The sequence below is a fragment of the Stigmatopora nigra genome, chromosome 10, assembly GCF_051989575.1.
Source record: "Stigmatopora nigra isolate UIUO_SnigA chromosome 10, RoL_Snig_1.1, whole genome shotgun sequence".
Taxonomy (NCBI): Eukaryota; Metazoa; Chordata; class Actinopteri; order Syngnathiformes; family Syngnathidae; genus Stigmatopora; species Stigmatopora nigra.
In genome coordinates, this window is record NC_135517.1 from 13,116,271 (window position 1) to 13,133,121 (window position 16,851).

Below are 16,851 nucleotides of genomic sequence, written 5' to 3' on the forward strand. Positions count from 1 at the left end.
ACTGCTCGTGTGCTCGGCGGGGAGACTCGAGGATGGCCCCCCCAAAATTGTGCCTGCAAAAAAAGGGGAAAAAAAGGAAAAAAACGTGTAGCAACAAAGCTCAGGGCCAGCCAGAGGAAAATGCCATCTCTTATCACTGAGAACATACTGTAGCTGTGAGCATGGCTGCGGAACAGGAAAGGCAGAGACAGGATGGGTGTGCTGGCCTAAAGGCAGCCTGCTTCTCCATTCTGCTCCTCTGCGTCTAGCTCTAGGCTCATCTCTGTCTTTTTTTCCATAATTAAGTGTATATGCTTTGAGCCAGGACAAAACTAGTTTAATGGTTTCTTGTTTTTACGTTATTTGGAAGATTTTTTTGTTGGCTCTACTTGGTTTGGCATCATCTTAAGTGCTTTTTTAAGAAGTTCTTTTTTGAACAAACATGTGGGAATCATTTTTCAGACAATTATAATATCCCTACATTTTGAAAGCCTAGACCCCTTGTAACTGCCCTTTTTTTCCCCTCAATGTATTTTGCGCAGTATACGTCACTTATGATTGATAATTTTGAACACATACACATAGGGTCAATATACTTTAACTGGATGTGTTTTTGTATTTAATGTATTAATAAGAATATTGATGGTAAAAATGGAAAGAAGTAAAATATAAATTCCTTGGCAGAGGCCATAAATGTTCATTTTTATGGCTTTGTTCTTTATTTTGCTTAATATGTCGAAAAATCAAACTATGAAATATAACCAAAGCATGTTTCTTAACTTGCCAAATGAGCATCAGGTATCCAGAGAAGGCTAATTATAAGCAAAGTGTTGAATCAGCATGCTGTTCAATAGCCTAGTAATAACAATTTCATGTCTGCCTCGCAGCCATAGACTCGGGCCCAAGGCAAAAGCACTTGTGGGGTTACTTTGATGTGTAAATGATAGAAAAGCTGACTTTACTTTTTACGCATTTTTTTCTTCATCTCTTATAACAAACTATGCCACCTCCTTAGCATGCAGTATGATTGTTTAAGTGCGACTGGATCAAATGTAGGCTTTGTTAATGAAGCATGTGCCAGTGAGTCCCCTGTCAGTGTGGTTAAATGAGCCCGATGTTGGTCGGTGACGCCGCCATGCCTCCATAGGCGCAGCCTGGCACCACAGGTTAGCAGGCGCGGCGAGTTCCCTGCAGCTGCCGCTAATGTTTTTTTTCTGCTTTCTGCCACAGCCCACCGTCTCCCCTTGTGCTTTCTTCCTGCTCTGTTTGTGTAATGAGAAATTTGGCACATTTCATCTCCTTAGTGGCTCTTTTGCCCAGACTGTGAGCTGGAGGGGGGCGGGGGGTGCTCTTGTTGTTACCTTGTTTACAAGTGACAGCGTTATTATTCTCATAAGGGCTGTGCTTCTTATCACAGAGTTATAGCGGGCACGCTGCTGCTTTTTCATTTTTTATTTATTTTTTGCACGGCTTCCCTGCCAGCACTTTTCTTCCTTTATTGACACTTGCTTGAAAATGTGCATTAATTGTGGAGTTTAAAGCATGCGCTGTGGTGTCTGAAAGCTGTGTTTGCTTGAAGTTGATTAATGATAGAAGCCAGCTCGAGGTCATCCTCTGGAGACCCGTCTCGCAGGTTGTGCATGTTAACGAGCAGGAAGGAGGAACACACAGCGTACCGCTGATGCGCCGCCACCGGAAGGCTGACAACAGTAGCCCACTCACTTCACAGAGTCCATTCTCTCCCCTTTCCCCGTCTCGTGTGGTTAATCTTCCTCATTTATCAATTCTAAGTGAATACATTTTTCCGGACTCCTTTGCGTGGAGCAGTGCCCACTTTGGAGTAGCTCAAAAGAAAGCTGGAATTATCATGGGTTCTAGTGCGGTCCCCAATGACGATGCCAGACATTTGTTTTTGTTCCCTTCTTTCGAGTCACTGGGAAAGGTTATGTTGAAAAGCATATTTACATTTCCCAACCTCTGCTGTTCCAGGCATCACATCAGCGTCAAAGAAGAACCACTGGACCCTGAGGACCACGACGGACCTCTCTCCCTAGTTACGAATGTCAATCACAGTCCCGATTTTGACCATCACGGAGATTACGATGATGACCAAGTCCACGACGACATGCTGTGAAGGCAGCGTCATCTGGAAAACACACTTTGAACAGTGTCAGACGCTGATGGCCAATGTTGCCAAGTATCTTTTTAGTGCCATAACAACACATTGCAACACACAAAACATCCCACCAGTGGGTTTTTATTCCTCCCCCGATCACTTTTGAGTGAAGTCAAAACTACTTTTGATTTTTACTTTGTGGCGAAGGGATTCGATTGGTACGTTGCGGCAAAACCGCCTCACTGAAGATAGACCAGAAGAGGGAAAGAGACCCTTGCTTATTGCAGCCAGGATGGCGAACTATGATAGGGTTCCATCTGCACCCCTGAACACCCCCCACCCATGCTGTATGCCCTCTCCCCACACTTTGCCCTTCTGAGGACACAAATATTGACAGAGACCAAGTGACTGACATGTCATTTAAAGGGATGTGCTTTCACTGCCTTCAACACTTTGCATCACAATGATTCCATTGACTGTGAGAGGGCCGTTTTTTGTTGCTTTTTTTTCAGTTGGGGGACTGTTATAGAGTATCAAGACAATGTCTTTCCATCAGTCAGTTTCGTTACTGCTGTTGTCTTTTTTTTGTTTTAGTTTTTGTTTTCTCTAAACTCATCAGACCTCATGTCCGTGCTGTGGAGATTGTGTATGTTCTGCACTTGATAATGAATGTTTATGGTTTCTTCTAATATTGTCTTTTAAAAAACACACACACACAAACATAAGGCAGAATGTCTGACATAGTGTATCATTTTTTTATCATTTATTCTGCAAGAGAAAAAAAATACATGCAGCCAGACTATTCACCACCTCACCCCCCCTTACTTACCCCCAACATGAAATCAACCGGCAATGCAGGAATCCTGTGATGAAGTCTCTCTCCACGCATCAATGAAGTTTAATTTAAGACGAGAATGAATGACAGAGAAATTATACAGGTTATGATTTACCCCTGTGACATTACACTTTAAAGCAGCCTCTCACGGCCCAGCATGTTGAGCTGCACGCAACACAATTTCTGATCGCTTATGAGCACGCAGCAAGAAGTTCGTTCAGGAAAAAAGAAAATGTCAGGTGTGCGCCAGTAAGATAATAATTTAGACACATTCCTGAACATGGCTGCCATTGTTGATCAAATGTGTGAATTTCTCCACTCTGTAATTTGAGATAGTCCAATTTAAAGATTAACTGGCATTGTCTGGATTTTGTTGTGCATCATGCACATGAGCTCTCATATTACAGCACCTGAAATTCTCCGTTTTCTTTCTTGAGACAAAATAGTTCAAGACTTTGCAATATGCATTCCATTTTCCAGGATGGGTCTACAAACGTAAAACAGCAGTTTCAGACAATAGTCTTATCTACATGGTGACATAACTAATACAATTCACTAGATAGAGCATAAATACCAACTACTTTCAGCTTTTTTCTTATTTATTATTGGTGTAATTTTGAACTGTTTCAGATTTTTTCAACTTTTTGATTTTCTAAAAATTGCCACTACCAAAGACATACAGATACTACAAAATCTAAAAGCCTGCCACAAGCAAATATATTTCTTCTTCCAGTTTTCTCTCCCATTGATCTGTGAGATGCAATCAAACTGGGAGATGGAATAGAGGGAACAGTTTCCTCAATCAGACCAAAGGAGGTAACACAAAAAGGGCAACTGCAGTGACCAAAAAGTGAACAGGAGGCTATAACCAACCATTCTGACCAAATTAAGAAAATGTTTTGTCTTTGGCAGTAAGCAGAAAGGGGGCTCAGTCTATTCATGGCAAAAAAATATTAGGAATGGAAAGAAAATAAACAAAACTATGACAATACCAATCTGAAATGGGTTCTTTCATTCAATTGGACCATACAATGATGCTTTTGTTCATGTATCCATGTCTATCATTTTGAATGATTGTATGCCTGTTCATAGATGTCATTTATGTCTTGACTGGGTTCCCCTGTACCCTAACATTGACAAGACTATGATTGTTTTAAATTTCTTTGACTTTTTATATTAAAAACAGCACTCCTGTCAACAAATAAGCTGGGTACAAGGTACTACTTTGTTGGAGTTACTGTTATTGATGACTAAATTTAATGCACATAACCCAAACAAAGCAAAATGCCAATTTGGAAGTTGCAAACAAGTGTCTGTGAGAGAGTTAGTAACAGTCTGGACAGGATCGTGAGACAGGGTCAGACTTGCCATCCGACCTCCAGTCTATGCTTAGTTTGCTTGTTATTGAAAAGGGGACTGACAGCACTGGACAGCGAGCATGCGTATTTTGACATTTCTAAAGATGGCAGCATGAGAAAACTGTACATCAAATCAACAAGCAAAGAAGACAAAAATTCCATTCCGTTGTTCCTCTTGTCCTTCAGTCATTGTCATCATGTGGAAACAAAATGGCAAAGGTTTTTCGAAAAAAAATCTTTGTTGTCAGTATTCCATCTTTTAACTCCTCTAGCTGTGCCCATACTCATATTTGTGTATAAAGCAGATTTTAAGGGTCGAAAATGAAGGTTTTCTTTTGTTTTGATACAGTACAGAATTCACCATTTATCTCACTTTTACGCAAAAGATTTTTTTTCTATTGTATAAACCTTGGGAAAATCTGCTTTATGTTGGGATTTCAAACTGTGCTGCACATGTGTTTAACCTAGTATAAAAAAAATACAATTTAAAAACTATCCAGGCCGATGTGGATTACAGGTAGTTGGCAGTGAGGGAAATATCCCCCCCAACCCACCCCCCCCCCCATTTTGCATTTTCAACTGTAACATAGGAACAGACTTTTCTCTGCTATCATTGATTTAAGATTTTTGTACAGCCATTTTCCCTTTTTTCGTGTTTTTGATACTTCATTGAAATAGTTCTACCACTGCCTTCTGTGGCCATGTGAAACTTTACTGCTCAAGAAAAGGCCACACGGATGTACTTCCTCTTTAAGATAGAGATTTGTTGCATGTCAAAGTTCCGGCTCACAGAGAAGGGCCTAATGTTTGGAGTGGTCCGTAATAATATAAGGGTGTATCAAACTAATGATATTTTATATATGGAGTTAATAAGAAAAAGACAAATATGCAGTGCCAAGATGTAAAGACTATTGTTAAATACTGTCTCCTTTGTTTCTGTTTTATTTTTCAACAAAAATGATCAGTCATGCATCAAAGTTGCGCCCCTCCTCAACCTCTTTTTGCTCAATTTAGGTATCATTGTAATTGGACAAGGGTATAAGTTTAGAGACTGCTTCTTTTGTCGTGTCACACTGAGCTAAGAAACCATTCTCCCACCGTCAACCATTCAACTCATTTTAATTGCCTTGGATTTTGACCTCTCTTACCATGTGCTTTTATGCAGATGTTGGGTTGGGGGAGCGCCAACCCGACAGCCCAGAGAGAACGATTCCTCGTTTCTTTTATTTATTAGAGGATAAACTCGTTTCTTTGACTTTTTTCTTTGAGTAATTTTTTTGCTCCTCTCTTCCATGAGTCATTTCACCCCATCATTCCTTGTCTTAACTGATGCAGACCACTCTGTTGTAGTCAGTGCCAACTACTGACATGAGCATTTTAAACATGCAATAAATTGCTGGTTGTTAAATTTGTTTCTTTTTTTGCTGTATCTTTTCTTCATCAACTTTCCAGCTTATAAGCCCAATTAGAATTTGTTCATCCCAGGAGCACTGTCCACTACTATGAGAGAATGCCAGGACTTAACATTAAAAAAAACCTTGAGTGGTCTTTTTAACTACTATTCATAAAAATATTTAATACTTTTTGTATTTTAGATTATCTGGGGGACTCAAATTAACTGCTTTTATCATCAAATGCAGTCTACAAAGCCCTTGTCTACAGTATTTCTTTGAAACTAGCAATGATGTCAGTCTTTATTTAAAGATATGTACCATTAGATCATAAGGATGAATTTCAGTGGCTGGTCTAAATCAGTTGAGTCAAAGGTTTTGAGATATATTCTCTGCCACTGAAAGACCAAATGTCTCAAACCTTTTGATTGTGGTTGTAAACAACGAACATTAGTTTACCGAAAAAATAAGCCAAAATGAATAATGTCAAAAAGCACTTCGGTAATATCTTGTAAGTCTGATATCGAATAAAATTGGCTTAAATGTGTCACATTTTGGGCCCCAACCATCAGGAACTGATCTGCAGAAACATGCAACCCCATTATGTCATGCTATTGAAAATAGGACTAAAGGTTGGATTTAATTTTAGGGGTTTAAAGCCACCAATGCGCTTCTGGTTCCAGGAGGACTAGAAATATAACTGTGGTGCCACAAGGGTTTAAGTTTGCCATTATTTTTTTTGTCTTAGAACAATTTAATACCGACTTGTGTTTGTCATAACGACTCACAATCTCAGCTTCAACATTAAATTATATCATCATTAAAAACAGACAGTTAAACTGTCTTTTCCCAATAGCAATTTAGGTAACTGCATTTGATAAGTTGTAAATTGTCTCTGCATAAAACGTGTAGGAATAATAGCAAGTGCTTTTTGGTGAGAGCTATTGCTGATGACCAAGACTTGTGTTTTTATGACCAAGGCACAGGTCACGCTAGCTGCTAAACAGGAGGCAAAGATCAAGTATAAGCACTTTTAATCTTGTGAAACAAGCAATTACAAATACTTGCATTGATTTGTTAAAAAGCTTTAGCTGACATAAATTGTTTCTTGCTTAGCTTCCAGCTGAAACACATAAATGTCAAAGGATTATTAATTAAGGCTTTTGAGCAAGAAGATTTAATGGAAAAAATATAAAATCCCAAGTAACCTTGCCGTAGGCACTATGTCACAGTGCATGCAGCACTATTGTATATCCATCTTGTTACCATGACAATGACCAATAATCACCTCCTAAAACTTGAAACCAGCAAAAAATTCTAACATTCATTTAAAGATGTAATTATGAAAAATGCCTATTCATTTTTAACACTGATAATCCTTTGCAGTCATGTTGCAGGGTGCTGGAGCCTATCCCAGCTGAGCTTGGCCAGGGATGGTCAACTATTCCACAAAGGGCCATAGTGGATGCAGGATTTTGTTCCATCCCATAAAAAAAATGCCCTTTTTTAACCAATCAGGAGTCCTCCAAGTGCAATCAGTGGATTGCAGTCAGGTGCTTCTTGTTTTCTGCAGAAGTCTCACATTGGTATGTTTTAAAGAAGCTATCTAACAGAGTCAGCTCCTAAAGGGATTATACATGACTTTTAGGGTTGTTGTTTTTTTAATTTCTTTGTTTTTTTAGGTTGCTGGTTGACAGCTGTATAAACTGTCTCCAGTTCAAATATGGTAGCAGTCACCAATTCAAAGATCAGTAATGGGAGAGATAAAATAATCCAGTTGAAGATAAACAATCAAAAAGATTTCATCATAAATTGTGTCATGGTGAGTACACTTAACCATTTTAATGTTCTTTTCTTTGCTGTTTAAATGTCAGTCAAATATCTTAAAACAAGTGTGTCACACAAATATATAGGGGAGAGGTGATCTCAAACTTTTGATAGAAAGGCAATCGTGGACTCAATTTTCTCCACATTTTAATTAAAGTATCTTAAAAGTGTCAAATCTAAAGCTGTCACCCTTGTGTGCAAAATGGCCAACAAAACCTGACCCACTACAATTTGTCTTTGAAACACATGTAGTGTGCTGTGGTTTTCACGTGGTTCAGGAATTCTATATTCCTAAAATCATTCACAGCCATTGCCTGCAGAAGATTCATTTTAATTGGTAGGGTTGCCTGCTAGGTAATATCAGCTTTACAGGACTCTATCCATTTCACCATAAAAGGTACACATCTGTCCATTTATATACGCAACATAAAAGTCAAGCAATTAACCATTATGTTTTCAGTGTCTGAATTTCCTCCATGCCTATTTTGACTCCTCTTAGCTGTAGAAATGTAAATTACTGCTGGCATTCAGTTTCCCCACGGAAGCCGTTTACCTCCCCCAATATTCTTCTTTTTCACTGACTATGGTGGAAGAGAAGAAAGATGCAAAATTTAAGCAGTTTTCTTAATCACGGTGACTTTTATGACATAGAAGGCTTTGTTGATCAGTTCATTAGGTCAATCAGAGCTTTTGCCACCAAGCAGAACGTGGTATTGTGGCTGAGCAAATAAAAAGTACATTTTCTAGCTATTAACACAATTTTAATAGAAACACAGTCTCCTAACCTTCACTCCAGCTGTGAATGCTGGCCAGGCCCCAACATTGTAGTGTGGCAATTAGCAGTCCTGCAGTGTTTGCTTTTTGTGGTTTGATGTAAAAATGTGTTTATTAAGATGGGCTGCGGGCACTGCTGTGCAATAGACCTGCATGTAATTAGATTCCAATTATTTGTCTGTCTCAGATATTGTAAACTGGTACTTAGCACATCAGTTAAATTGACACAGTGCACGGCTTGGTTTACTCTGTAATTAAAATGTGTTCTGTTAATTAGATGATGACCACTTTATTCCAGGGCTCTTGTGTTTGGGCTCCTCTGTGGCTCGCTGTTTGGATCATGAGTTGCCAGACGCTTCCCTAATCAGCCCTTGTTTTCTTTCAATTACCACCTGCTGTTCAAAAGGCATGCTTCGCTACCCCCGCCCATACACACACATGCAGACACGCCTAAACACACACGTACACATACATAGGAATACAACGTAGCCGACACAACGTTCAGTAATTCACAGCCAGCCAAATCTTTGTATTATTAGAAGGCACAGACAGGTCTGAAAGCAGGTTCAGGCAATTAAAAAAGGAACAAAAAGAAGATGAAAGTATAAAGGTGCTTATCACATCAGTTAGTAGAGATGGTGTGTGTAAGCAGGGATAATTACCCTCATTGGGTAAATAAGCTTCACACTCATACTTCTCATAAACAGTTGGCAGCAGTTGTTTCAAGGGATGACACCGCAGCATCAAGATGACAGGCAAAGCGATTACTGTTAACCCACGCATCTTAAACACAATTCATTCCAGAGGGCTGTCTGGCTAGTTTGTTGTTATTTTAAATAAATGTAAGAGTGTTTGAAATAGCTGTTACTGGGCTGGATGCCCTGAAGGTTCAAAAGGGCTGGGAAATTCCAATGAATGCATGCGAAATGTTTGGGTGGAGAATTTGAAGGTCCTATTAGATGAATCTAAATATTTGTTTGCTATGAACAGAAAAGAATAGAAAAAATACAGTTAAAAAAAACGTTTAACTGACTTTGTTAATATATGTATTTGAGTAAAACGCATACTTTTACGTCAGATTTGACTAATTTCTTTACACAGCCTATTAAAATTGTCTCTTTTTGGAAGGCCACTTACTAGAATTGAAGATTCCAAAATGTATTTCTGAATTCAACTTTAGGATCGGTACTAGCATTACAGGATTGAAGAATAATCTTGTTTGCTCTTTTTATTGGTGTGTCTATTATATTGGGTTCTATTGAACAATTTAAATGGGGTTGCTGTGACCAATAGTTGCTTAGTGTTTGAGTGAATTTCATTTGTTTGGGGTTATTTATTTATTTATTCTTTTTTTGTTTTGCCGATATTCAGATTGCTCCCCTGTGTGACTCGTCTACACAAGTAGTGCCCTGTCAACCCTCCACTCATGTACCAGAAGCCAGCATTAGTGTAAAATATGTTTGGCTTGAATATTTGATAAGATGCAAAACAACATGAATAATAACATCTCCATCCCACACTTTATGTCATAGTGAATTAACATAGAGTAAACCTAACAGTTGATGTCATTGGCGATCCGAACCTCCAAGGTAATGTGTCTTAAGTGAGTAAAGGAGGGCATATTAAAAAAGAAAACTGCTAATAGTATGTTTGTTTTTGTTGCTACAGAGCTCTTTTGAAGCAACAAAGGGAATCTTAAAATTGTCTTCTTTACTGGTTGGTCTACCGGGGTTTTTCTTGACATTCTCACGGATGATAGACTCGGAGATGCTAATATACTCAGAGAGTGAGGTGCATTCAAAAATGCAATATGAGCCCATACTGTTTCACTTGGGGACACATAGCCTTTTTGGAATATGGTATAACACTCTCAAAGAAATTAGGGAGTCAGTGTTGGGGTTCTAAATGGACCCAAAGCAAAATAAAAGGAGTAACTGAGACTTATCTTCCCCCTAAAATGATTATGGTTGCATTGTACGAAACAGTGATGATGTGAGGATGAAAAGGATGAATGAAACGTTGCAACATCAGCCAATCTTATTCTTTGCTCTTTATTTTTTATATCTTATAATTCTACTGTTATAGTTTATGAATTGGGTTCCATTTTATTGGCACCATTGAATTGTCATCCCATGAAAATCCATAAACTATCCAGATACATTGGTGTAAGCTGCAGGGTTTAAAAAAATTTGGTATTAGTTTGGAAATTAATGTGTTGTATAGAAAAGCAAAGAAGTTTAGCTTTAATTGGCGACATTTTCTTCTCTAAACCATAAATTATTATTTTTAGGCCTCTGTATTGAATGATTTTTCTTTAAAAGAGGTGAAAAGCTGTCTGTTCTGAGCAGTGTTTACCTGCAGTGAAGCTTGATTAAGGAAGCTTATGCTTTTACACTGATGCCCCCTTAATCTATATGATTGGCATGCTAATTTTTCTGACGCTGCCATTCAAAACACAAACATGAAATGTTGGTTTTAGTACTGGGAGACCTGGAAGAGTGAATTTCAAGAGCTTATTCAAATATTTCATTAAAATGTAAATTTTCTACAAGGCCGTACATCTTGCTGTGCACAAGGCATGACTTGCCAAGTTATGAACTTATAACAGCATTTCTCTCTGATGTCAATTAACTGGTTGGCCAGGGGAATTGTAGAAAGTGCTTACCTTGTTTTATCGTCAAAAAACAACAAATGAAATACATATACAGCAGAAACTTCAGGTATCTTAAAGTCTGGTGACAAATGCTGTTGACGATGGAGGTTAGAAGTAACCAGCTGTTAATTGTAAAAGGCAGAAGAAGGGCAACTAGTGTTTTAGTAGGTAAAAGTAGTTTATAGGTGTAGGTTTTCTCATCTGATTTTTGCTAACCTCTCATCCACCAGGTTGCCAGGCTATAGGTTTTATCTAAAAAAAAAATGAAAAAGTACTTAAGGTTCCAGGAAAAAAATCATAAAAGGACACTTTTCCAGGCAATTACCAGCCAGACAAAAAATACAGAATAGTAAACAAAAAAAGCAAGCAAAGTTAGACCTAATTTTTGGCCCTAAAAACATTGTTCTCAGAGAGAAGCGGTAATTTATCCATCACAATTTCACAGAGAAATTTCATCAATTAATTACTTGTGCAAAATGGAAATGTCAATAATAAATATAGATATATTTTTTAACTATTTTATAAATTTCCCCAAAGCGTTTTTATTTCAGATTTAGATTTGGATTTAGATTTGAGTCAGTACATGAAAGGTTTTTGATCAGTGGTGTGTAAACTTTTCATATCTATTCTCCCTTCCTCACCTTAGTAAATATATTATGGTATTGTTCGGACTATAAGGCGTAATGGATTACAACACAAAACCACTTAATCACTTTTAAACAAGCACGTAATGTGAAGGCATCAATGAACTTGCACTAAAACATGTTTTTGAACTGTGCAAAGACAAATATTCGTGCAAGCTTGAAGATTCAAATACTTCTATTTACTTTAGGGTGATGTTCTTGACAACATGCCCGTACACACAACAACCCCTCAAGGCTTTGTCAGCATGTCTGTCACCTATTTTTCATCTCGATGTTTGTGCTTGCCGACAGATAAATCAACGAATAAACACTTGTGTGTTGACTTTTTGGGTGTCTGTCTGGTGTATGTTTGCACTTTCTTTGCTGTGATCAGCCATTGCGAGTTGAGCGAGAAGAACCTGCAGTTATCTCATCACTCAAGGTTTTTTCGCGCCATCATGTTATTTCTATAATTATCTTCGTCTTTTTAACATGAAGGAAAGAAGACAAAATGGTTGCAGGTGGTGACGAAAATAAGTGTCATCCATCATTATTTATTAGGCATGAATAAGATACGCAAAAATGCAATTTAATCGCCCAGCAGACAATTATTCCCACATATTGATAAGATAATGCAGAAAGTGCCATGAATCCTAATATGATGTTTGCTTTTATTGGTGTAGGATACAACCTGAACAAATAATGTAATTGTATCAGGGAGGGAAATATGATTTGCTCATGCTAACATTATAATACCAATCTGCTGTAGACATTGGTATCATATTATTTAACTAGTTGCAATTTGCATTAACTGATTCCATGTGGATTGCAATAAAGGATCATGGTTCTGTTCAGCTTTTCATAATAGCTTAGTGAGATTCAAAAAATACTACTACTACTTTTGAGTCAAAGAAGGAAACTTTCACACTGAGTTTTGCCAGGAATTTAATGCAATATCCTATCCTCGCAGACTTTTTTTGCCATGTTAAGGACAGAAGCTTTTGTGAAGATTGTTAGAAACAAAGTAGCCTTTTATTAAAGGATAAACTGGTTCAATGATTTGCATGTAGGTGTGTGTGGTGATGTAGCTTTTAAACTTACTTGATGATTAACATTAATGAAGAGGTGGCTTGATGCAGCCACTGTCAGAACCACATCAGGCTACTTCAATAACCTCCTATGTGTTTGTGTGGGGGGGTGAGAGACGAATGACTGGGTCTGCCTGTGTACAATTAAAGCACATAATTCTATGTGTGTCTTTGTGACATTATGAGAATGTTTTATTGATGTCTAATTATTTGTAGTCCAGCAGTGGGGTAAGTGTGATCCACTCAGAAGATGCAAAGTTTAATATTATTAAAACCTATTTCATTATTTATACCGCAAACCTAATCCATTTCGGCAGAGAATATGCACATATTTTAGTGTCTCATTTGAATTTTTGCAACAAACACACACCTAGAAACCATTAGAAGGGCTCAGTAATGACAATTTTAAATGGGCTGTTTTTTTTCCTTTTTTTTTTTTTAAAGGACGAATGTCTTGCTGCCAGTACAAAAGAAAGAATCGGAGGAAGAAAAGAGGAGAAGAAAAGACTTGCTGTTTATTCTGTTTGATTGTGAAGCACAGAGCATCCCACAGCTTGTCCCCGTCGAGAGGTGAGCAGAAAACACACTGTGAGAAGGCGTCATTTTTATACCAGCGGCTAGAGGACTGTTTGCAAGTCATTACCGGTTTGTAAATGATATTTGTACCCATGTGACAGCTCCTTTGAAATGTGTTTCCAAATAATGACACAAAATGAAACAAGAGGGCCCTCATGTTGTCATTATGCGTCATAAAGTATCTCAGATTGGTTCTAAAAAGAAAAGGCAGGAACTCGATATTAATTTGGCAGAAATGATAAACATTTCATGATTCATCTGCTCTCGTCTCAGTCAGATCCGTGACAATGATGACACATGCTGTGATGCCGGAATTCTTGGTATACAGTAATATTTTGTTTTCATCATGTGCAGAATAAAGAAAATATCTTGGCCCAAACCTGTGTAGAACCAATACCAGTACTCACATTCCAAGGTAAGCGTTCTTTCTACCAGTTTTGGACAAACATTATAGAAAATCTCTTGCTTTTATTTGCCTTTTTGGCCAAAGATATAGACATTCCTGTGAGTAATCTCTAAAAAGTGATTTGTAAATTACCTTAACCTGAACCAGGACAAAAAAAAAAAACATCCTGAACATATCATTACCTAATGTAATTGCAATTTTACACAATGAGCTTGATGGGGTTAAAGCATAGAGCATTTTTTGTTTTGTTTCGGAACTGCCGAGAAACCCACCGTCCCTCAGCTTTCCCGTTTTGGCACAGGACACGGTGCATCTGCAGCCTCGACGTTGTTCTTATTGTGTTTGATGAAATGAACAAGCAGCTCAGAGCTCAATTGGCCCGCTCGGTGAATGCAAACAGCGCTCGTGGGTGCTTATCAGTGGACTACTGCCAATCTGTGCCAAGCGAAGCTTGCACCTTCCCTGGATACACCACTGGTCTTTGAAATTAAAGTTGACGCCTGTAATCCAGGCAAATGGTCCCTCTCTTCTCGCTTAGCAGCGGTTTAGTTTCACTCCAGCTGATGATAAAGCCTGACAGAAATACGGAACACTATCTTCCTGCAGGGTTTGATAGGCTGTGCCAGTTTATCATGAAACAGCCCGCTAACCTTCTTGTGTGGCACAAACAGGAGCGTTCCCGTACAAAAGACGCCACGCCGTATGCCTCCTGAATAATACCTTTCTTACCCCCCCCCCACCCCCCCCCACCATGGAAGGAATAAAATAAAATACAAAGTCATTTCATAAGCCTCCTAAAAGTGAGTCGATGTATAATACAGGAGGTTAAGCGCTAGTGATAGAGTGTATTCATGTAAATCCATCCGAGCACAACTGCAGGAAATTGACAGAGATCTACTGGGGCGCTTTGCCTGTAAAGGGTGGGATTTACATGCCTAACGAGGGCTTAAGCGCCCTCCCCCGAGTTTACCTGTTACTCTTTGGCCTCGCAGCACACGTCGGTATGGGCCAAGGCTGCACCGCTTATTCTTAATGCCTTTCATTGCCCCCTTCATATCTGTCACTCTTCGAAATGAACTCATAAACTCCACCGAGGCTATTCAGTATCGCTAAATCGGTTTGGCTTGACGGCCCGTAAGGAGTTTTGTTTGTTGCCAGCTGTGAAGCTTTCAAAAGTGACTTAAGATCATTTCGTGTTTGGCAGTGTTCGACCGAGTGAGAGTAGACAGCGGTGCTTTATGGGTAATTAATATTAGATTTAATGCATTTGTTTCTCCTAAAGTAAAAAGTGCAGATCTTTTCCTTTTGAACAGGATGTGGCTTTGGGCAACTGTGGATAGTGGGCGAGGCTGGCGGCTAAACGCAGTCAATGGCTACCCCTCAAGGCGTATTTTGTAGACTCCTTATGGCAATTTAGAGTTGGCAAAAAATCGTTTTATTTCCCTTTTAATGTGAAATAGTTAGTTGTGAACGTGCACCAGAAAGGAGCTATAAAAGCAGCCCCAACAACAAAAATACGTCATCCTGCCAGTAATTAAAAAAGACAAATAACAGGTTCTGGTGCCACTTCTTTTAACGCCAATGCCCTATCGCGCAGGAACTGAGCGCGGATGCAAATTGTCCCTTTTCGCTTGGTGTGTTTTGTATTTTTTCCCCTTCTAAACAATGATTTTTCAAAACCGGAGCTGTCGCCAATAAAATTAATGGGAGTCTTGCTGAGTGCATACAGGAAGTGGCCTTTTTAAATAAACACATTGTTTCCAAACTAATCCACACCCCTATTGTTTACAGATGGAGACCTGGGTTGGGTACACATTGGTCTAGTCCAGACCGATTAGCCCCTTCATAACCCCCCTCTCCCTACCTCACTTCTTTTGTCAAGGCCACTGCCTTACTAAACAGAGGAGGAAAAAGTACCGATAAAAGTGTCAACTAGGGAGTCTACTTTGAAGTTATTTCAGGTCGGTATTAGAATCTTTCCAATAATTTCTCTGAAAAAGCATGTTCATTTCAAAGTACAAATCTTGTTGGAAGACACCATAGTTTCAAGTACATATTTGATGATGTCATTGGAAATATTCTTTAAGACAGAGCATGTGCCAAACCAGGCTATTTCAACAGGATTGGCAAAGTGAACATACCACCCCTTTGGGAAAATTTCACTCGGATTTGACCATTTCATTCTGATTGAGAGGTTTATTCATCACATTTTCATGTGGTTTTGGCATTGGGTCGAATTTCAATCAGAGAACAAGACTCTGTGTAAATCTGGTTGGAGAAAACAATAAAAGAAAGCCTTTTGTGTTTATTGGCTAGCTTTTCATTTAACATAAGCACTTTTCCCACTGACATTTTTTTCTTTATAACTACATAAATCATTGAGATTAATTATTGCATCGGTATCAACCCCATAGGGCATAAAAACCCTTTTTTGTTGTTTTTACCAATCCGAGGGCAGAAATCTATGTATAACATGAACTACTGAATTCCATCTTTATTTCAGTTCTTTGTCTTTGAATCATGAAAAAAACATCCCACAATGCCAAAACCAACTAAACTATGGTAAATATTAACTCCCTCTATTAGCATGCAGAGACCTTTTTGTAATGAATATACTTTCCATGATCAAATTATCATCCCTGAATTTAAAATATCTACCACCACCACCACCACTCTGTCAGGCACTCTCACTTATCACCTCCTGCATTGATTTTTGTTTCAAATACAACCGGTGACTTATACTTCCATTTACATAATGGCAGATGAGAAAAATTTGCGGGTTGGATTGTAATTCATAGCTCAGCTCTAAGTACTCGCCACCACTAATACTTCAGCTAGCTTCCTCACATTTACATTTCAATCAGTGATTATAGCCTCTTCTCCTCTTATCCGGGCTCAAAGTAAACACAGGACTCAACTATGTAGGACTAAAATGCATTTACTGGAATCTAGAGAGATCTGCATAAATATTGCCTGGAACATATTTGTTGCAGGTGTATCCTCTAATAGTTGGATGCTTTTTTATGTGCTAGCTATTGTAATTTTGCCGTGGGCCTCCCGTGTCCTGTTCCAGGTGATCGTTTACTTTTAATGGTATATGGCATGTTAACAACATCCGCCCTCTATTTGAAAACCTGTTGATAATGTGGTGCATTGACAAACAGTTGTTTTAACCAACTGCTTCTGCAACTGGCTTGCTGTAAGATTTGTGAGTGGAAAATAAAA

At 38.6% G+C, this 16,851-nt stretch overlaps 1 protein-coding gene and 1 long non-coding RNA gene across 9 annotated transcripts in view; both read left to right on the forward strand.

Moving 5' to 3' along the window:
• LOC144202714 (forkhead box protein P1-B-like) overlaps positions 1-2,912 on the forward strand; it is an 85,685-nt gene extending 82,773 nt beyond the window's left edge. For all 8 annotated transcript variants that reach the window (XM_077725618.1, XM_077725615.1, XM_077725613.1 and 5 more), the window contains one exon: positions 1,969-2,912. In XM_077725618.1, the coding sequence (XP_077581744.1) occupies positions 1,969-2,113 (145 nt within the window). In that variant the 3' untranslated portion in view covers positions 2,114-2,912. The remainder of the gene's footprint in view (positions 1-1,968) is intronic.
• Positions 2,913-7,269: 4,357 nt separating this feature from the next.
• Positions 7,270-15,633, forward strand: LOC144203307 (uncharacterized). The gene is made up of 4 exons (XR_013327655.1): positions 7,270-7,501; positions 13,089-13,214; positions 13,575-13,635; positions 15,418-15,633. It is a non-coding gene; the product is annotated as an uncharacterized LOC144203307 (long non-coding RNA).
• The last annotated feature ends 1,218 nt before the right edge of the window (positions 15,634-16,851 follow it).